Source organism: Gopherus evgoodei, chromosome 8, assembly GCF_007399415.2.
Source record: "Gopherus evgoodei ecotype Sinaloan lineage chromosome 8, rGopEvg1_v1.p, whole genome shotgun sequence".
NCBI classification, from domain to species: domain Eukaryota; kingdom Metazoa; phylum Chordata; order Testudines; family Testudinidae; genus Gopherus; species Gopherus evgoodei.
This window is the reverse complement of record NC_044329.1, coordinates 66,940,290-66,963,663: the sequence shown is the minus strand read 5'-3', so window position 1 is coordinate 66,963,663 and position 23,374 is coordinate 66,940,290. Positions and strand designations below refer to the sequence as shown.

General features: G+C 39.5%; 1 protein-coding gene across 8 annotated transcripts in view; it reads left to right on the top strand.

The window, feature by feature from the left end:
- KCNT2 (potassium sodium-activated channel subfamily T member 2) overlaps nucleotides 1-23,374 on the top strand; it is a 283,250-nt gene that overhangs the window by 72,161 nt on the left and 187,715 nt on the right. For all 8 annotated transcript variants that reach the window (XM_030573508.1, XM_030573507.1, XM_030573506.1 and 5 more), the window contains exons 3-9: nucleotides 838-937; nucleotides 10,500-10,556; nucleotides 11,807-11,855; nucleotides 14,756-14,815; nucleotides 21,141-21,215; nucleotides 21,658-21,741; nucleotides 22,353-22,447. In XM_030573508.1, coding sequence (XP_030429368.1) covers nucleotides 838-937; nucleotides 10,500-10,556; nucleotides 11,807-11,855; nucleotides 14,756-14,815; nucleotides 21,141-21,215; nucleotides 21,658-21,741; nucleotides 22,353-22,447 — 520 coding nt within the window. The remainder of the gene's footprint in view (nucleotides 1-837; nucleotides 938-10,499; nucleotides 10,557-11,806; nucleotides 11,856-14,755; nucleotides 14,816-21,140; nucleotides 21,216-21,657; nucleotides 21,742-22,352; nucleotides 22,448-23,374) is intronic.

Sequence of the window (23,374 nt, the reverse complement as noted above, 5' to 3'; positions counted from 1 at the left end):
TGGTGCTTACTAATATTCTGCTCCTGCAATCAGATCTGTGTGAGCTCACATCCATCAGCAGAACTCTGCATTCAAGATTGGAGACTCAGTCTACAAGTGTACAATTTACTAATGGTTGCTAATCATATTGCTTTCTACCCATTTGCCTTTGCCAACAGTGACTATTAGTATAATTACTGGTAACTTTTTTTATTGTAAGTTTTAAATGCAAAAAAAATTACACTTGTGCAATTAAGGCTATATTCTCTTTAATTACAAGATCACATACATATCTTTCATCCTGATGTTGCAATTAGCTCAGAGTCTGATTCAATGACCATTAAGTCAATGGTTCCATTGGCTTCAATTGGACCCTCAGAGCAGCAAATGCTGTGCTTACGTCAAGCCTCCTTGAGTTCAAAGAGGCTTTGCACATGTGCGGGCATCTGCCCATATGGAACTTATTACCTAATTGGGTCCTGAGCTTGTAGAAGACACTGCATTATGTTTGATTGCATTATTTTAGACCTTCTGTGCAGTACAGTTCAGTGTACACACACAAAGGAGTAGAGTTAAAGTTTCCCAGGTTTTAGTTTTTACATTTTCTGACTTTTTGTGCCACTTTATCAATACTTTAATATAGTTTAATATATTTCAGACATTTGGGCAATAATAATACATTCCCTACACAAAGCTATTCCATAAAAACTTCCAGATATTAATATTTGTATACTTGTCATCACAAGTTCTCTGACCTGAGTTGAAGGCATATCTTGTTCCTTTTAAGTAGTTTTACATTAAACATGAATTAAAATCTAAAGAAACTGAAATTGTATTTTCTTTCCTTTTATCAAACAGGTCTCAGAATACGATTGTTCAATTTTTCTCTCAAGTTATTAAGCTGTTTGTTATATATAATTCGAGTGCTACTGGATGATCCTACACAAGGACATGGATGGTAAGATTTTCTTTTTTATTTGCTCTCTCAAAGTACTACTTATATTGCATGAAACGGATCAATCATTCTTGATGCTTATAAATATTTGATGTTTTGTCAACAGGGATTTAGTTTTAGAGTTTATAGATGGTTGTGGTGCAGCATGATTGCAAAACTAATCCAGTCTGAGTGAATATGATAAAGTATCCAATGAAAATGTAATACGATTTTCTTTCAATCAAAAGCATTTTGCTCCTTATTACTGAAAGTGCTTACTGTATATTTGTTCATATTGTGTAATAGTCTCTGTGGAATGATGTAGCTGTGCCACTGCCCATATCTTTTTGCCAAGTTACTGAATAACATTTCAGATTGATTTATAATGTATATGACACAATGAATAAATCATTGTTGTATTCCAACTCCTCTACTTGTACACCCTGCCACAGGTCAGGGCAACTCCACCTCTATTCCCTTTTCATGGACCACCAAGGGTACTCACCCTCAGACTTCTGGCTCCTCAGCCTGCACCTTTCTTGGATTGAGATGTGCATCTCTCTCCCCCTCCTGACCAGGGTTTCTCCAGGCTGCACAATTCCCTGCCTACGCTGTGAGTTCCCCAGCAAGTCAAACCATCTAAGTAGACCTGCTTTGCTATCTCTTCAAAGGTTTTAAGCAACATAGTTGTCCACAATTATAAGTTACCACACAACTTTTCCTAAGCTGCTTCTTATTTTTAATGGGAAAGCATAACAGAGAAAACATTAAAACAATAAAAGAATCCACACATAGATTCATAGACTCTAGGAATGGAAGGGACCTCGAGAGGTCATCGAGTCCAGTCCCCTGCCCTCATGGCAGGACCAAATAATGTCTAGACCATCCCTGATAGACATTTATCTAACCTACTCTTAAATATCTCCAGAGATGGAGATTCCACAGCCTCCCTAGGCAATTTATTCTAGTGTTTAACTACCCTGACAGGAACTTTTTCCTAATGTCCAACCTAAATCTCCTTTGCTGCAGTTTAAGCCCATTGCTTCTTGTTCTATCACTAGAGGCTAAGGTGAACAAGTTTTCTCCCTCCTCCTGATGACACCCTTTTAGATACCTGAAAACTGCTGTCATGTCCCCTCTCAGTCTTCTCTTTTCCAAACTAAATAAACCCAATTCTTTCAGCCTTCCTTCATAGGTCATGTTCTCAAGACCTTTAATCATTCTTATTGCTCTTCTCTGGACCCTCTCCAATTTCTCCACATCTTTCTTGAAATGTGGTGCCCAGAACTGGACACAATACTCCAGCTGAGGACTAACCAGCGCAGAGTAGAGCGGAAGAATGACTTCTCGTGTCTTGTTTACAACACACCTGTTAATGCATCCCAGAATCATGTTTGCTTTTTTTGCAACAGTATCACACTGTTGACTCATATTTAGCTTGTGGTCCACTATGACCCCTAGATCTCTTTCTGCCATACTCCTTCCTAGACAGTCTCTTCCCATTCTGTATGTGTGAAACTGATTGTTCCTTCCTAAGTGGAGCACTTTGCATTTGTCTTTACTGAACTTCATCCGGTTTACCTCAGACCATTTCTCCAATTTGTCCAGATCATTTTGAATTTTGACCCTATCCTCCAAAGCAGTTGCAATCCCTCCCAGTTTGGTATCATCTGCAAACTTAATAAGCCTACTTTCTATGCCAACATCTAAGTCGTTGATGAAGATATTGAACAGAGCCGGTCCCAAAACAGACCTCTGCGGAACCCCACTTGTTATACCTTTCCAGCAGGATTGGGAGCCATTAATAACTACTCTCTGAGTACGGTTATCCAGCCATTTATGCACCCACCTTATAGTGGCCCCATCTAGTAAGCTTACCAGAGATCACCCTAACTCCAGCAAGGGCTATGGTATGAGTCAGCTCTTCAAACTACACAGGAGTTCTTCCTGTGGTTACAACTTCATAACAGCCTTGGCTCAGGACAAGGAACGCTATGAATCTAGGAGTCACTCTTTTATACAATTTGAGACTCTGGTCTTGTCCTCTTGTAACAGTTGATCAGCAGACAAAAGTCCCCTTCTCAAGGCAAATGTTGATAAGGCTGAGTTCTTGCATAAGTGGAGGGAGTATATTTGCATACCACTCCCCTAGAGACTTCATGGGAAACTCACTCAACTTTAAGTGTTCATTCTTGCCTGGCACACAGTTCCAAAAGTCTTTTGAAGGTCATAACACTTTCCAGGGTTTATGCCAGCTATGTCTCCCACCCCCCACCCCTGGTGATATTACACAATAATATGTAAACATTTGCATTTTTAATACAATGAATTCCTAAAATATTTAAACTTAATTCAGTACAGCTTGGTTTAATGTTATACAGTAAGGTTTGTCTAGGATATTGCAGGAAATTGTCATCTCTAACCATATCCATCATTTTAGGGGCACAGTGAGAGGGTGACTGGCAGGTGAGGAAGCAGGGAGCATGCACTGGGAAGATGGGCGGAGAACCTGAATCTCCTGCCTTTGAAAGAGCAGGGAGTGACTTGCAAGAGGAGGTATCCACCATGCAGACATTCTAAGCCAGGAGTCGGCAACCTCTGGTACACGGCTTGCCAGGTAAGCACCCTGGTGCGCCGGGCCAGTTTGTTTACCTGCTGCGTCGGCAGGTTCGGCCGACCGCAGCTCCCAGAGGCCACAGTTCGCCGTCTCAGGCCAATGCGGGTGGCAGGAAGCCGCAACCAGCACATCTCTTGCCCGCACCGGTGAGAGTGGTGGGAGCTGCAGTCCTCCAAACCTGCCAAAGTGGCAGGTAAACAAACTGGCCCGGCCTGCCAGGGTGCTAACTCTGGCGAGCCACATGCCAGAGGCTGCCAACCCCTGTTCTAAGCTGTGCAGTAATAGAGTGAGGCTTTGGAACTATTTGTAGCTGGAGCCTGTCCCAGGAGTAGCACTTTAAAGATATTGAGTTGTGAAGCCCCACTCCTGGCAACGTCCTCCTACTGCATGTAAAACAGTGCTTCAGTTGTTTCTTTCTCTGCTTGGCTCCCCTTCTCCACTTCGTGAACCATAACAATGGCTGAATGATTGCACGCACACTGCAGCAGCACTGTGATGTTGCTGCACAACTTAGGGCCTCAAGTATCAGAGGCGTAGCCACAAAAACAATGAGGAGTCTGGTGGCACCTTAAAGACTAATAGATTTATTTGGTAACAAGCTTTTGTGGGTAAAAAACACACTTCTTTAGATGCATGGAGTGAAAATTACATATACAGACATAAATATACTGACACGTGACGAGAAAGGAGTTACCTTACAAGTAGAGAACCAGTGTTGACAGGGCCAAGTCAATCAGGGTGGATGTGGTCCACTCCCAATAATTGATAAGGCGGTGTCTTCTATGGAGAAAACACCCATGGATTTTGGAGCAATAGCACAGGGAATCTGCGCTCTGGACTCTTCACCCTACTAGCACAGTTCCCCAGCAGCCCTGATGTTCCTAGCTTTCTTCCCTACCTCTCGCTTTAGAGCTGGTGGAATTTGGGATTTTTCCTCTGTAGAAAACTGACTTTTTGCTGAAAAACACCAAACAAATATTTTGGCCACATTCTTGAATTTCAATTTCCCAATAAATATCTTAGAAAAGCAGACACTTGTGCAGAAAGTGTGCATTTAGCTGAAAATCCAGTTTTCCGTTAAAAAAAAGTTGATAGAAGTTTTTGATCAGCCCTGCACCTAGTACCTGTGCCCCAATAACTGCAGCCATGGTGCAGAGAGCTGGCGACAGGCATTCAGAAGCAGCATAGTCTCCTACATGGATTTACACTGAAAACCTGACAGATTAGGGGTGGGGCAACAACATACTGTTTTTCATAGCTCATCTCTAGCTCCATTCCCATTACACAAATCCCCAACTGCACAGGATCCTTATGGAGGGAAAAACTGCTGTTCAATCCTTCCACACTTCCTAGTCCAGTTTCCATGATTTTCCCTCTCATTCATCAGACTAAATGCTAAGCAGAAAATTTGTGAGCTGTAGCCTATACGCCATATGCAGGGCCGGCGCTTCCATTTAGGCAGCCTAGGCAATCACCTAGGGCGCCAGGATTATTGGTGGGCAGCATTTTACCAGGGAGGCGGCAGGCGGCTCCGGTGGATCTGCTGCAGTGGTGCCTGCGGAGGGTCCGCTGGTCCGCGGCTCCGATGGAGCTGCCGCAGTGGTGCCTGTGGACGGTCGGCTGCTCGTGCGGCTCCGGTGGACCTCCCGCAGGCACGACTGTGGCAGCTCCACCGGAGCCGCGGGACCGGGCGCGGGGCGGCGAAATTGCCATGCGCCTAGGGCGCTAAAACCCCTAGCACCGGTCCTGGCCATATGGTACACTAAATGAAGTCAGTTTTATTATTCACTTAATGGCAGTAGAATTAGTCCCTATTAGGTCAACAGTGAACATTTTTAAAAATTCTAAAACTGGAATGTTTTATAAAAAGAAAAGCAGAAAATACTGAAAAATTAAAGCAGAAAGAAATGATGAGATATAAACTAGAATCTGTAACTTACAATTCCAAATCTAATAGTGTTAGTGTGCGAGCGTAGCTATGGGTCACATTAGAATCAACATGATCTCAATTACACTTCAAACATCACTATTCTTTGTTAGTTACAACACTTGCAATTTATGCAGAAACTTAGGGCTGGTCTACACTACTGCTTAAGTGAATGTACCATATGTCTGTCAGAGATGTGAAAAAGACACCCCCAGGCAGGGCAACACAAGTTACAGTGACCTGAGTGCTGTCCACACTGGTGCTATGTCAGTGGGAGACGCTCTCCTGCCGACGTAACACGTCTTCACCAGACGTGCTACAGTGGCACAACTGCACCGATGTATCACTGACTTGCCATTAGAAAATTGCAAGTTACACCACAGTCTAAGGTCACAGTCCTGCAAAAACTCAAGAATGTGTTTAGCTACATGAATGTATGTAGTACCATTGACCACTACCATAAGTAAAGTTACCTACAAATGTAAGTGTTTGCTTCGTGAGAGCCAAAAAGTGTCCAACTGCCACTTTAACCAGTCATGGTTAATGCTCTTTTAAGTTCTGATAATGGCTATATTATTGTTTTAACTCTTTACAGACAGATTGTTTTAACTATTGTCTATTTCTTACTGCAATAAATTTAGCTTTTGTCTATTACTGTTGTAATAGAAACAATCCCCCTTCAATCCTTTCTTTTCCTGACTTTTCAGGAGATCTAGCCTATCTCACTTCCTTGTTGCTATCCAGAGATAAGGGATGAGTGTGCCCTTCTTCTGCCCTGCCCATCTCTACTGCATAGATAAAGGCTGTCAGAATAATAAAAACCAGTCAATGAGATGGGGACATATTAGTGAAAGGCTCCAAATCATGGTAGCAATCTACATCATGAGCTCTCTACTGATTTTTCTTGCTCCAGCATGCCCACTGTGGAACAGCATAGAAACGTACTGTATATTTCAGTCTGTCATTTATGAATACATGCAGTTTATTTCATGATGTGAATAATTTTGGTAAATTTATGATATGTGTTCTCAAACATAGAAAGTGCTCTTTTGGGGCATGAGATCCTTCAAGCTGTTAAATTTAAGTAGTTGAGTACAAAAATTTCCTAAACCCTAATTACAGTGCAACTATTATTTTTTATAGTTGAGTTATTCTCTTAAATCTCATTCCTCAATGGGGAACAGCACAAGTTTAGAAACTGAGAATAATGTGTAATGTAAAAACAGGGAGTTGCATGAAAACGAGAAATATGGATGGGGAAACAATAATTTCTAAATCTTTCTCAAGTTATAAACCAAACAAGTTGTATTTACATACATGCATTAGGCATATTACTGTTGGAAAACAATGTACATCCTTTCCAATAAGTTAAAAATACAAATGAATGTAGTTAGAAAAGCAGCACCAGGTGCCTTTTTAAAAGTAAAACAAAGATCCTATGACTGTATTTGAATAATTTTCTATCTGGTGCCCATTCTTACAACAATATGATATAACAGGAAGCCCAAACATTTCTGCTTTCTAGACCCAGAGTCCAGGTTAAATTACTGCAATTTTCTAGTAAATGGGAAACAAAAGCAAGAAAAAGGAATGGATGTTTTAAAAATTACTGATAGCTTCTGGTATGATTAAGCTGCTGATATTTTTATATGAAATCTAATGAATTAGTGATGCTAAATGAGTACACTGTAAAGCATATGCAAGCATTTTACTTCTCGATATGGGCTACATTTTAAAAGATGAGGTAGGCAGTAATCACCCCAGTATTCATTGCTTGAAGGTACATTTAGATACTCCTGTACTCACATACAGCGATATATTTGTATGTTGCAAAGTATGGTAATTCTCTGGGCCTTGCCAAAACTACTCATTCTTTGATTCTAAATCTCTAATATTTAACCAGCCGGGGAATGCATGTCCCTTCACTCTGTGTTGTCACATTAGAACATAAGGACAGCCATACTGGGTGAGATCAAAGTCCACCTAGCCCAGTATCCTGTCTTCTGACAGTGGCCAATGCCAGGTGCCCCAGAGGGAATGATCAGAACAGTTAATCATCAAATGATCCATTCCTTGTTGCCCATTCCCAGCTTCTGGCAAACAGAGGCTAGGGACACCATCCCTGCCCATCCTGGCTAATAGCCATTGATGGACCAACCCCCCCATGAATTTATCTAGGTTTTTTTTTAACCCTGTTATAGTCTTGGCCTTCATAACATCCTCTGGCAAAGAGTTCCACAGGTTGACTGCATTACGTGAAAAAAAAACTTCATTTTTTTTGTTTTAAACCTGCTGCCTATTAATTTCATTTGGTTCTTGTGTTATGAAAAGGAGTAAATAACACTTCCTTATTTATTTTCTCCACACCAGTCATGATTTTATAGACCTCTATCATATCTCCCCCTAGTCATCTCTTTTTGAAGCTGATAACTCCCAGTCTTATTAATCCCTCCTAATACGGAAAAACTGTTCCTTACCCCTAATCATTTTTGTTGCCCTTTTCTGAACATTTTCCAATTACAATATATCTTTTTTGAGATGGAGTGACCAAATCTCCAAGCAGTATTCAAGACATGGACATACCATGGATTTATGAGGCCATATGATAATTTCTTTCTTATTATCTATCCCTTTCTTAATGATTCTCAACATTCTATTTGCTTTTTTGACTGCCACTGCACATTGAGTGGATATTTTCAGAGAGCCATCCACAATAAATCGAAGATCTCTTTCTTGAGTGGTAACAGCTAAATTAGACTCCATTATTTTATATGTATAGTTGGGATTATGTTTTCTAATGTGTATTACTTTGCATTTATCAACATTGAATTTCATCTGCCATTTTGTTGCCCAGTCACCCAGTTTCGAGAGATCCTTTTGTAGCTTTTAATATGCTGTGTATTTATACCCTGCTGTATTTTCCACTCCATGCATCTGATGAAGTGGGTTTTAGCTGACGAAAGTTTATGCCCAAATAAATTTGTTAGTCTCTAAGGTGCCACCAGGACTCCTCATTGTTTTTGCTGATACAGACTAGCATGGCTACCACTCTAACCTTTTGTAGCTCTTCATAAGCAGTTACCAATCCATGAGAGGACCTTCCCTCTTATCCCATGACAGTTTACCTTCCTTATGAGCCTTTGGTGAGGGAACTTGCCAAAGGCTTTCTGAAAATCTTAAGTGGATCCCCCTTGCCCACATGCTTGTTGACCCCTTGCTGAGGCATGATTTCCCTTTACAAAAACTATGTTGACTCTTCCCCTCTGTTCCAAAACTATGTTCATCTATAGGTCTGACAATTTTGTTCTTTATTATAGTTTCAACCAGTTTGCTCGGTACTGAAGTCAGGCTTACAGGCTTATAATTGCCGGGATAAGCTCTGGAGCCCTTTTTAAAATTGGCGTTATATTAGCTATCTTCCAGTCATTTGGCACGGAATCAGATTTAAATGATAGGTTACAGACTACAGTTAGCAGTTCTGCAATTTCACATTTGAGTTCCTGAATACCATCTGGTCCTGGTGATTTATTACTGTTTATCAATTTGTTCCAGAACCACCTCTAATGACACCTCAATCTGGGACAATTTTTCAGATTTGTCACCTAAAAAGAATGGCACAGGTTTGGGAATCTCCCTCACATCCTCAGCCATGAAGACTGATGTAAATAATTAATTTAGTTTGTCTGCAATGGCCTTATCCTTGAGTGCTCCTTTAGCATCTTGATCGTCCAGTGGCCCCACTGTTATAGCAGGCTTCTGATGTACTTAATTTTTTTTGCTATTACTTTATTTTACATTGCATAATATATTACATTATGGTTTGCTAAATATTTTTCAACACACTATTTAACTTACTTGTGTCTACGACCCATCTGGCTTCCTTCCTTCTAGGAATTTCACAGATGCTAGTGTAAGGTCTAGGATACATTTTTAAAAATGAATAAACCAGAATATTGGTTACCAACTACTGGGCTTGAGAGATTTTTTGGGGTGCTGGACAAGCCCCTAAAAAAAAATCTTTGGGGCTTGTAAGGGATCAAACCAACAGAATTACTGGATAAAACCGCTTGGTAAACAAGGAAGGGAGGTAATGGAGCCAAAAGAAACTACCACCACCTGATGGCAGTAGAAGGAACACAGCCTGGGAAACAGGTCTCTGGGATCTTGCCACCCAGCAAATCTATGACATTTCCTTCAGAAATCCCCATGGGAGAAAAATATTGCTTATTTCTGAATTTGCTTTTGATCAGTCTTCCATGTGGATGCCATAAGACCCCTGGATTTATCTCACGGATGGAGAAACATGCCCACTCTTTATGTCTGGTCCACAAATCACTCTAGCCCCTCCTGAACCTGCATGAAGGGGGCAGAGAGTTCTATTTTCCACAGTTTAAAAAGTTAAGGAAATATTTACTTCCCCCATGCATGTAGCTGTGCTGGAGGGGATTGCTTGCTCTATGAATACAAGAAGGGAACACAAATTTACATATTAGCCGTTTTTTCTACACATATGCCACTAGTCTCTCACTGAAATAACCAGAGATTAAAGATATCCCTACTAGAAGATGGGAACTGTAGTTTGGTGCAATCTTTACTTCAGAGATTATGGAAATTATACCTGCCAATGCTTCTGAAGTCTGCTTGATAGAATTACTGGTATTTTCAGCACTTCCTTCATGCTTCATCCTTTGCAAGCACCCCATTTTTTTGTTCATCTCTTTTGATTTTTATATTAGATCACATTTGAAACTAAATCTTCTTAAAACAAAAACAAAAAATGTGTCAGGCCTTTAGCTTTGAGAATTTATGTATCTAAAATACACACTGAACTAGTTGGTCAAAGTGATTTGCCTTCTTTTGAATATCTGTCTCTCAGTGTCTGTCACAACTGAATTAGTCTGCACAGTGTTTGACATATTATATAGAACAGTGTTACCTAAAAAATTAACCCCTGCCCATCCCCTTCCCAAATCTTTTTATAATTGTGTTTCCATATACATCTGGACATGGGCTTTATGTGTGGATCTGGTGACTTCTGGCAGCAAGGAATTAAACAGGGGCTGTTCCAGTCAAAACTACACACCTGCAAAGATTGATTGGTAAGTTCCAGATATTTTTTTAAACACATAATAGTGATCTATTTTAGGTACAAATACCCATATAATGTGATTTCTTTAATGCATATGCAGAAAGTTAAAGTTATGTGTATCAATGAGGGATAAACAGTCCATAGTAGCTAAACTCTCTGAATCCTACAGCCTTTCTGGACACATTTGACCTATGTTGATGGAGCCATAAAATTCCTTCAGAGGATTTCTTGCCCTACAGAATTAATTCCACTCAGCAACTCTGAGTTCCTGTCAAAGAAACACACCCTTCCTGCAGGATTGGTGGGATTGTAAGGCTCCAGAACTGTGGAACAAGTCATCTCAAATACCATGTCTTTGGAGTCCCAAAGATGAGTTCAGTATTGTGATTAATTGCCTATATCTGGACAAGTGAATACCACCATGTTAGATGCAGAAGTCATGACTTCCAGATGATCAGGACTATTTGGATTCTAGAGATTTATTTCCTTACTGAGATAGAAAATATGATTATTATATAGTCTAGGGTAGTACAGTGACCAACAGTACTGTGTGCCTAGTTTCACTGGTACTATATCAAGAATGCATTTTGTTTTGTTGAAATGGTAAGTACTTAATGAATTTCACCAAGACAAAAATAGTTTCTTAGGAAAAATGCATAAATAATGGGGTTTTGCAACTAAAAGGAAATATTTCCAGTTTCAAAACCAGTGCAAATAAATGCTCACTAATGTGGATACTAGTTAATAAAACTATGGATCTGTACATAACACAAAGCAAAAGAGAAAATACTGGCAAAGAATGTGATTAGATTTATTTTTTTCTACCACAAATTAATGTTCCAAATGAAGGACATTTTCCCTCTGCCTCTTTAAAATGCATATATCATAGTATTTCCTCTAGTATCAAAGGACCTGAACCAGTGTTCACTAAAATCAACACTAACTTTTGCTTGATTTCATTACCTATTATATTAGACTCCCAAAAAGTCAGTGACTGCTTCTAGGTTAGAAAGACAATTGGATTGTCAAGTCTGAGTGACTAGTTACCCATATAAAAATATGGGGAAGTGATTAACTATTTTACACCACTCCAAATACTGATCATCTGATTTTTATATTTAATTATGTTAAAAATAGCAGCCGATGCAAAGCCCATTGAAGTTAATGGATATCAATCCCTTGACTTTGCTGGGCTTTGGATCAGGCCCATAAGCACCATTTGATGAGAGTCAAATTTATTGTGTCATTGTGATTCAACAGGTCTCCTATTATTTGGGTGAACAGAAGCTTGCCTTTATGGGGATTACAGGTAATGTATAATAGGATATTTTTAGCAATTACATTTTTATAGCCCTAGCGCACTTGGATTTTCAATACTTCCGAGAAGCTAATACATATATAGAAAGGGTAGCAAACAAAATTCTTCTTCCTTGGCAGCCCACTATAGTGAGAAATCTAAAATTAAAGTGAATTAAGAAATCAAACTATGTTAAATGTTACACTATTCTAGAATATGTGTATTTATAGTAAAGTATTGCAGGTCAAGAGAGAATAAGAAAGATTTAATCTTCTGTAAGTATTTTTCCTTAGAACTAAATAAAGTCTTCTGGACCCAATCTTGCAGCCTTTACTAAGAGTTTGTCTAGCCCTCTCATCAGCATAGTGCTGTCTGCACCAGGAGTTAGGTCAGTAGAATTATGTTGCTTAAGGTTGTGGATTTTTCACACCCAAGCGACACAGTTATACTGATATAGGTTGGTAGTGTAGACCAGGGTTGAGGTTATTTAGGTCATGTCTACACTACCATTTATGTCAGCAAAACTTATCTCACTCAGGGATGTGAATATTCCACCCCCCAATTGACAGAAATTACACCAGCATAAGTGTTAGGTACCACCGTTCATTGAGGGTGGCTTAATTAGGCTGATGAGAGAGCTGACGGCACCGAGCAGCTATGAGAGATCTTACAGCAGTGTAGCTGCATCAGTACAGCTGTGCCACTGTAAGCTCTCTACTGTAGACATAGCCTGAATTTGAACTTCTTTACTTGAAGACTAAGCTATTGTAATGGTTCTATTTGGGATTATACCTTAAATCCACAAGAAAGCCAAAGCTAGTGCAGAATATGGCAGTCTGCAGAGTAAGTGGAGAATCTTGCTGTGAGTACATTACACCAGTGCTTTGTGGTCTGCACTGGCTGCCTGTGGGTTTCCAAATGCAGTTTAAGCTGTTGGTATTCACTCACAAAGCCTATCTGAGAGATTGCCTTTCCTCACTGCTTCAGGAGAGATCAACGGCAGCACTCAAATTTGATCATCTTCCCCTCAGTAAAGAATAATGGATTGCTACCAGGATATTCTCTGTGAGGGGTCCTCTCTTGGCTTTGGCAGATGATCCCCATCCTGGTCCAAAATAGTCTGGATTTGTTAGCCTTCTGGGCACACTTCAAGAGGAGGGAGATATTGCTTAAGAAAAGTCATTTCAGGTTTCCCTTTTTCTTCTCTTTTAAATCTAAGTGGCACTATTATATAGTTTATTTAGTTGTATTATGTGGGATTGCTGCTGGCTCTTGTCTGTTATATGGCTTGTGTTAAGTAGGTGCCTTTGTGGTTCCTATTCTAAAATAAATAAAAAAGTTATGAGATTTCAGGTGCTCAGCACATTGGAATCAGGCCCACAGTTATTAAACTTTACATGGTTTCTGAAAATAGGCTATTGCTTCGCATTAAGTTAAGAGCAAAATTTTGAAGATAGTTGTGGGAGTTCACCCTAAATAATTAATTTTTGTATTAAGGATTCCTGAACCATCTAGTATAATTATGCTATTATATTTTTGCACTACCCTCAATACAAATCCATTATGGTAAATTCTATCTCTATGTAATACAGTTGTTTATTAAAGCAACGTTTCTCTGATGGAGATAACTTTTGAATATTTGTTTAAAATATGCAAGATATGAGCAAATAAACTTTGACATAGCTATGCAGATTACTTTCTCTATTTAATCTTAAAATATTGAGACATAGCCTTAATAGTTTATGGTGCTGGTTTAGGCTTATTCTTACACTGTAAACCTATGCTAGTCAATGAACACAGGAAGATAGATACACAAACACAAAATAGGAGGACATCTATATATAATATATATAAAATGTTATATAGTAACAAGCTAAATTCCACTTTTATGCAAGACAACAACTTCACTTTATCTGGAGCAATGCTAACATTGTGAAATGTTTTGATGATGTTTTTTTAAATATATTTTCTAATTCACATCATCTATTTTGAATCTTGATCATGTAATTTCAAGTGCAAGTAGTACAGGATGTTGAGCTTTCATTAGTAGTGAGCATTAATTTTAAATTAGGAATAGAGACTAATTTGATTCCAGACTCCAGAGTAAGTAATACAAATGTATAAATAGTAAATGTTTTAATTTAATATATGCACACATTTAAGCTGATTTTGTGATTAGTTTTAAAAGACATTGTGGAGTATATATGCAATGTGTAAACCAAATAGATTTTACTAATTTAAAACAGGTCACTGACCTTTTATATGTCCATTAATTCAACACACACTGATTTAAAACAATGAAATTTACCATTTCTCTTTTGCTGTGTTTTAAGACTGTTTTTTTGGGGGGGAGGTTAATATTTATGACCCCCCACACACTAAGAAAAACAACACTTCAGTGTAATGTTTGAAAAAGGTCATGACTTCCTCCCACCATTTGCCTTATTTTTTTAAACACAATCCTTATGCTTTGTCATCTCAAAATGGAACAAGTCCTGGAAGTTGCCAAAAGCCTGCCAGTTGCAGCATGGCACAGAAACTGGCTGCTTTTATTTGGCCTTCCCTAAAAATCCATGGAGAGACCATTCTGGAGACCTTCTGAAACAATATTCATGGAGGAGATTTTGAGGGCAGCGCCTAGCAGGCAATAGGACTTAAGACAAGTGAAAGGGGTAAATACTAATGGATTGTTTGACAAGAACAGGGCTTTATTCAGCACATACTGTGGTAAGAAGTTTTAAGATTAGAACTAAGCTTTAGTGGTTAAAGATGGTTTGAGAGGATTTCTTCACCATAGGTGAACTAGTGTTGATTATCTTTAATCTTTCAGTTTAATTCTTCAGGTCATTTTTGCTTTAATTAATTACATTGCTAACTTTGCATTAACATATATTTATATATCATTATGTTAGGTTTCAGTGGCTTTGATAAGTCTGTTTGAAACAATGCTGCTGGGTTATCTGAGCTACAAGGTAAGGCCAATTGGTTTTATTCTTTGGAATCAATTCTCCATTTGATAGATTTCTCTTAATGCTAAGGGGAGTTTACATATCCTCATTGACCAGAGATGAGATCCCTTTGTAAGTCAGTTTACTACTTACAGGTTGATGGAAGGATAAAAATGATGGTCTTAAATTACCTGTGACTAATTGGTCAAGAAAAATGTTACTTATAATTACACTGAAGTGCATGACTCATTCATGATTTATGAAGTTTACAATGGGCCTGAATCAAAGCCCATGAAGTCAATGGCAGTCTTTTCATTGACTTCAGTGGGATTTTAATCAGCTCGATGTTTACTTAAGAAAAGCCAAAGAGGACTGGTACCAAAAAGGTGAAGGAAGAAATAGCCATCCAGATGCTCAGCTAATGTAAGTCGGCCTCCCTCTGTCAAATTTAGTGATGCTAGTTCAATTTACACCAGCTGAGGGTCCGACAAGTAGCATTGTATAGATTTGTAATGACTAGAATATAGATTTGCCAACATAAGGCAACAACCTGGGGACAAATTCATGTCATCTTTTTTTCTGAAGATGCGCTATCTACATCTCCCAACAGATGCCAAGGTCATTCAGGAAATGGTGTTGATTCAGCAATTCCCTCTGATGCTGGAGTGGCATTAGGAAGCACTGTGTTGTTGGAAAGGAGCACTATGTTGTTGAAAATGAAAACCATGGCCTTGACTGCTTTTACTTCATTGCAAATCAAACAGCACTTTTCAGAAGAATGCGAGTGTTAGGTGTTGCATTCTAATTTGGACAATTGCACTCTGCTAATTTAAATGTTCATATCCTTTCATTTGGATAGTGCATTCTTCTTTATTTCCTGCCCTAAGCCATTAGACAGGCTTGCAGTTAACAGTAAAAGCAAACCAAACAAAAAAATTTCATTCCAGCTGTGGCTGCATTTCATTAGTGGGTGGAGTGATAAACTTTATTACAAGGAGGAGGGAGGGAAGTTATTCTCCATAGCCTCTGAGGATAGGACAAGAAGCAATGGACTTAAATTGCAGCAAGGGCAGTTTAAATTGGACATTAGGAAAACTTTCCTAATTGTCAGGGTGCTTAAGCACTGGAATAAGTTGCCCAGGGAGGTTGTGGAATCTCCATCATTGGAGATTTTTAAAAGCAGATTAGACAAACATGGTCAGGGATGATCTAGATAATATTTAGTCCTACCGCGAGTGCAGGATACTAGATTAGAGAACCTCTAGGTCCTTGCCAGTCCTACGATTCTATGATTTATGTATGTCCAAAGTGCTTAGGGAGCCTTTAGGATGAAAGGCTGTAAATAGGCACCTTGGCCCAGATCCACAAAGGCATTTAGGCTCCTAACTTCCTTTTATTTCAAAGAAGTTAGGAGCTTAAATACCTTTGTGGATCTGGGCCTTTGGTACTATTGAAAAATCCCACTAGGCATCTTTGTTTAATTATCTAAATACCTTTTGAAAATCTGCTCCTTCGGCCAAGAAATGCTGAATAGAGCAATGCCTAAATACCTTTGAAAATCTCTAACTAAAATTATTGCAAGAGGAAATTGAAGAAAGTAAATGTAAAGGCAAGAGAGGCCTACATTTGTGTCTGGGCTTAAATGGTATAATGCAAAAGCAGAAAGTCTGATAAATCTGTAGAGGATGGCATATTGTCTTAAACAGCCTTTTCTTGTTTCTCAAATGTACTAGTATCATAATAATCAGAGCAGGGGACTGGAAGTCAGAAATCTTGAGTTTCACTTCGAATTCTTCCACTGCCTCTCTGTGTTGGTTAGGGACAATTTTTCAAAGGTGGCTTTTTTTGGAGGGGGGATAGTTATGTCTCTGTGGTCTTATTTTTCAATATGTGGAGTACCCATAACTCACGCTGACATCAGCTCAAGTTGTTGCTGCACAATATCTCTGGAAAACTTAAAAAAAAAAGTCAAGGTTCAGTCATCTGAAATTGGGCACTCAGGAATCAAGGCACACACAAATATAGGGCAGTTTTGAAAATATGGGGCCATATCCATCTGCACCTCAGCTATTCCAACTCTAAACTAGGGAACTTTGAAAAATGCTTTGAGATCTGCTGATGAATGCAAGTACAAAATATTATACATTTGTCTTTGTTTTTTCCTTAAAATGTCTAGTTATCTTTAGTTATATTTTTCTAATGTTTTAGTTAGAATTTCTTCACATGATTTGCCCTTTAATTTTTATTATGTTCTATTACAGTGAATTGTAAGAAGTCTGCATTTTGAGCTGTTTCGATAAAACAGTAAAATATATTTCACAAAATAAAATAAGAAAAGGCTTTATTTTAAAAGTTTAAATATCTCATTTTGTGAAATGAGAACATTTTATGCTTTTAGTCTGAGTCAATGGTATTTAATAACTAGTCAATCCATCAGAGTCACATAATAATTCTTTATTATACTTCTCAAGTGATGATTGGCAGAAATGTTTTTTCAGAGTGTAACATTTTAATAAGCTTAAAACTGGCTACTATATTATACCTGATAAAAAGCAGCTAATACTGTTTATATAGATTAGGTATTGGCCATTACAAGTATAAGTCTCTTGGTGGAAAAAATAGCACAGTGAAAAACAACTGGTACCAACATACTGTTTATAAAGCAATGCCACTTTTCATTCTAAAGTTATTGGGACAGATTTTCTAGGGCCTTGAACTTGCGTAGTTTACACCTGTGCAAATTTTATATAAACACAACTATTTTATCCCTACACCCACTTTGCACCAGTTTAAGTGAGTACACAAAAGTAATGGTGAATCAATTCCCTAAAGTAGTTCTTTATCTCTCTGGAAATTGGGTATGAAACTCTGCCATCCTGTTTTGGTAGCAATTTATATCCACTTCAAACGTATAGTAAATTATTATATGTAAGAATGGCCATACTGAGTCAGACCAACAATTCATTTGGCCCAGTATCCTTTCTTCCAACAGCCAATGCCAGATGCTTCAGAGGAAATGAACAGACCAGAGCAATCATCAATTGATCCATCCTGTTGTCTACTCCCAGCTTTTGGCAGTCTGAGGCTTAGGGGCACACAGAGCATGGGGTTGCATCCCTGACCATCTTGGCTAATAGCTATTAATGGATCTATCCTCTATGAAGTTATCCAATTCTTTTTTGAACCAGTAATAGTTCTGACCCTCACAACATCCCCTGGCAATGAGTTCCACACGGTATAGGTCAGTGGCGAATTAGTCCCATAGGATCTGATAATGAGAAGTTGTACATTTAATGAAGTGATTATTTTTATATCAGAGATCTGCATGAAGGCTAACTATCCTACTTGACCTGTTAACTTTACAGGTCTCTCACAATAATACAAGTCTAAGGTGGATAGAAAGCTGGCTAGATTGTCGGGCTCAATGGGTAGAGATCAACAACTCGATGTCTAGCTGGCAGCTGGTATCAAGCAGAGTGCCCCAGGGGTTGGTCCTGAGGTTGGTTTTTTTCAACATTTTTATTAATGATCTGGATGATGGGATTAATTGCACCCTGAGCAAGTTCGCAGATGACACTAAACTGGGCGGGGGGGGGGAGGGAGGAGAGGTAGATACGCTGGAAGATAGGGATAGCGTCCAGAGTGACCTAGACAAATTGGAGGATTGGGCCAAAAGAAATCTGATGAGGTTCAACAAGGACAAATGCAGAGTCCTGCCCTTAGGAAGGAAGAATACCATGAGCTGCTAGGAACTGACTGGCTAAGCAACAGTTCTGCAGAAAAGGACCTAGGGCTTACCATGGACGAGCAACTGTATATGAGTCAGCAGCGTGCCCTTGTTGCCAAGAAGGCTAATGGCATTTTGGGCTGTATAAGTAAGAGCATTGCCAGCAGATTGAGGGAAGTGATTATTCCCCTCTATTCAGCACTGGTGAGGCCACACCTGGAGTATTGTGTCCAGTTTTGGTCCCCCCACCACAAAAGGGATGTGGACAAATTGGAGAGAATCCAGTGGAGAGCAACTAAAATGATTAGGTTCTGGGGCACATGACTTATGAGGGGAGGCTGAGGGAACTGGGGTTATTTAGTCTGCAGAAGAGAAGAGTGAGAGGGGATTTAATAGCAGCCTACAACTACCTGAAGGGGAGTTCCAAAGAGGATGGAGCTAGGCTGTTCTCAGTGATGGTAGATGACAGAACAAGAAACAATGGTCTCAAGTTGCAGTGGGGGAGGTCTAGGTTGGATATTATGAAACACCATTTCACTAGGAGGGTGGTGAAGCACTGGAATGGGTTACCTAGGGAGGTGGTGGAATCTCCATCCTTAGAGGTTTTTGAGGCCCGGCTTGACAAAACCCTGGCTAGGATTATTTAGTTGGTGTAGGTCCTACTTTGAGCAGGAGATTGGATTAGATGACCTCCTGAGTCTCTTCCAGCCCTAATATTCTATGATTCTAAGTATCAGCTCCCCTTAACACTGTCTGCCAGACCCAATACAGATCCTGTATGATAGGATACAAGCTTTGTTCCAACAATCTGCAAGACTGAGAACCAGGTAGCAGCAGGATCTGCATGTCCAGAATCCCAAATAAATAACTTCCTTTGTGTTTGCTACATTTGTGTCCTTTTTTCTTTCTTGTGATGAACACTATCAATATAATGAAATCTGTAGCAGCTGATGCTCCTTTGGTAGGAAGCATAAAGAAAAATCCTCTAGAAAGTAAAATAAGCAAAGATACTTGTTCAGTAGGAACACATGGTGGGTGAGTTTATAATGAATTAGAAATTTGAAATTCAAATTTAATTTAGTTTTTTTTATTGTGCCCAAGTTAAATACAACCACAGCCTTTAATCCTCCTCCTCCCATCACTTGTGTACAGTTACCACGCAGAACATTTAAAACTATCCAACTATAGTCTCATTCATCTGTCAAAATAAAATTCTTCTGGCACTATAGCAGCAGTGGCTTCTGGAGCTGAAGGTGTTGTGGGGGGCGGGGGGGGGGAGAATAGAGGATTTCCTTTTTGCACAACAAAGCTTGTATTTAGCATTCAGTGACTGAGTCAGATGATATAGTGAGGATTAATTAATTTGTTGATATAAATGTCAGATCATTTATGTCTATATTTTTAATTTATTCTACTGCATTTCAAATTCTTGTAATATTGACATGATCTATTCCACAATGTAAATGCTGCAGTATTACATTAACTAGTATGAGCTTCATGAACTTTACCTTTGTGGAGAGTCAGTGGGAGCTGGATTCACAGGAGGACTTGAGTGCCTAAAATCCCAGAATCCACTGGGATTCACAAAATACTGCTCAGCAACCCCCAAACCTTGTAGGTGCTTAAAATCACCCTGCACCTATTTTTTGGCATAAAAGTTCGCTAAGGCACATATGCAGTGCAGCCCCACGCTAGGTGTCCAGACACCCAAGCCCTAGAGCAAGGCACAAACTGGGGGAAGATAGCTATTCCTCTGCCAAACTCAGCTGCAGGGCCCAATCTAGTCAACAGGTTCAGACCTTGCCTGCTAGATTTGGCACCTCTAAGTGAGCTTGCTCAAAACAGGGTGGGGAAGAGGACCTCCCTCTTAATCTTTAGCCCGGCAGTGAGTGTATTCACCTGGGATGTGGGAGATCCCAAGTTCAAGCTGTCTCTCCACTTAAGAGAGAAAAGAGATTTCATTTGGAGTCTGCTGCCTCTCAGGAGACAGCCTTAGTCACTGAGCTATGGGATATTCTTAGTCAGAGCTTCCTTAGTATCTCCTGTTGAAGCTGTTCCACTGTGGATACATTTTTAAAAGGTCATTGGAGCAGGAGGTCTGGATCCTGGGTCTCTTGCCTCTCAGGCGAGAACTCAGATCACTAGATCACAGAATTATTCACACACTTCCTTGCTCCTTTTGGCCCAGTGTTTAATCCATAGTTCAACAGTTTCAATACTGAAAGAATCACTGGGCCAAATATCACTGCCTATCCACAGGGACAGCAGACTCCTGACAGTATGATCTGGAGATAGCTCTGTGAGGGAATTCTCATGGAATTTTCCTCTGCTGCTGGCCCCTATTTTAACTTCCCTGATATATAAACAGCAAGATGCTGTGTTCTCTCATTTACCTAATCTATTGTTTGCCTCCCACTCACTCACCAGTAGGAACATTAGTGCCAAATCCTGCAATCCTCTCTCAGGCAAGACTCCCAATGACATCGTGAGGACCACAGGACTAGGCACTTGGTCTTTTCAGATTGTTGCATATATGTACATTGTTTGGGGTGACGGTCTCTACAGTGCAACTCAGTGAAAGTCTATTTCTGAAGTTTGGTATGTTTTTGTTGTTTTAAAAAGGGAAACATCTGGGAACAAGTTTTGCGAATACCCTTCCTCCTGGAAATAATCAACGCTGTCCCCTTTATCATTACAGTAAGTATCTGAATTAAGTGTCGGTGTCCATTCCTGGGTGGGATTATTGGTCTGCTCCAACATACACTAAAGTGAGTGGAAGTCTCTATTGATCTGTATGAGTGATGAGCAGGCCCTATTGGAGATGCTGATTTAGCAAACTATGTTTTTCTTCTTGAAAAAAAAATATTTTAAAAAAGTCACCCAGCCAACAGTGCAATGAGCAAGATAAACCAGTTAGATGTAAAAGCAGAGAAAACTTTCATGGTAAAATGTTATCTACACCATAAACTACCTATCTCAGTCACATGCATTTGGGTATCATATATATTATACAGAAAGGAATAGTATAGTTACCAGTTTTTACATCAGGAATACACAGTTTCATAAACACTGTATTGGATGTAGTTTCTTGGACAGAAAAGCTGTTAAGATGTATTTGTGTTTATTTCCCCTTCCTCAGATTTTCTGGCCTGCACTAAGAAACCTATTTATTCCAGTATTTTTAAATTGCTGGCTTGCCAAACATGCTTTGGAGAACATGATTGTAAGTATGACCAAAAATAGTGAGGCAAGAATAACTTTTTTAAAAAACATCCATTTCTGAGTCTGCTGACTTCAGCAAGCCTGTTGCTTTCTGGTCAGGGGACTGCACTGGACACATTTAACATGGGATTAATCACTTTCACTATTCAATCATGGAAATGCTTCTACATTTTGCTGTATCACTATTTCATATCAAATTTGGAAATATTTTCCAATAGTTTCATCAGTTGGTGGAAACTGGCACATCACTGACTTCCAACAGGGAAAGTTCCCAGCATGGCTAACTCTTATGCCACTCACATGTAGTCTCTGCACCAGGGGTTTAAAGATCTGCTATGGTCCAGTTACTCCTGACTGTCATGCAGAACTATTTGGGCCAGCTGATTAAATTTAGCACAAATTCCAGGATGCTCTAAACTATGCCAGGGTAGTCAAAGATGCAGTCACGGAAATCAGGGAACAACTGACTTCTTGCACCACCCACTGTGCTCAGCAAATTTTAAGTGAGGTTGGGCTATTGTATCTTATCAAAATATCATGGAACTATTATATAGGATCAGCAGATGCATTATTTAAAAAAACATAACCAACCTGCTTTTTCTATTAATATAGAATGATCTCCATAGAGCCATTCAACGTACACAGTCTGCAATGTTTAACCAAGTTCTTATTTTAATATCCACATTGCTGTGTCTTATCTTCACCTGGTAAGTAGCAGATGTTTATTACTATGTATTACATTTTCTAATTTAAGCACATTGTACTAAAACAGGTATAGTGGAATATTGTTTGTTAAGAGATAATGTTGTTCCCATGTGAGGTTTTAATTAACAGTTGGCTCCAAGGCACTGTTGGTGTAGTGGGGTTGGGTGAAAAGACGGCTAGAGATATTCTAAGTCTTATGAAAATTAGACTTATGTAAAAACATCAGTAGAAAAAATATACAGCACTACTTCTGATCTCAGGGAGAAAGTTACTCAAGTACATTGGCCCCCCTGCACAGCTCCCCAAACAACTTGAGCCCTACTGTGGGGCTATAAAAGGGAAAAGTTGTGGCTGGAGTGGCACCAAGTGGGGCTTCTGTGTCCCTGTGCTCTGTTAAGATGCTCTCCATTCTAGCCCTCATTAGACCGGTGAGACAGGTCATGGAAGGGTCCACAGTATCAATGCTTTGGCAACTCCAATGGCTCAATATTCCCATCAAAGGAAGTGCAGAGAAACTGATAACAGTTCAGCTCATGGGTTGGAATAGCACCTGCAGTAAGGCAGAACTACACACCTATGGCCTACCTAACTATACTGCCTCCTTTCCAACAGCAGAGCTCCCTGTCAAACCCTTATTTCTCACGTTGTTAGGAGGTGGTAGAGAAGGGGCAGTGAATAGAGAGGACCCTGTGCAGAGCAACTATAGTTCTATCATTATTTACTGAGCTAGCCAGAGTGCCTGTGGTGTCATTGCATTGATAAAGCTCAGTCTGTCATTCTGGAGACACTGATTTGATTTTCTCCTGCTTTATTTCTCCAACCTAATTCTTCTGCTAGCCATTGCTATATGACTTTCACCGTTTGGTCAGGATAGAGTAACACATGGCCTCTTTTAGTTCTGCCACTAATGTCTGTTCTTTAATCAGAAG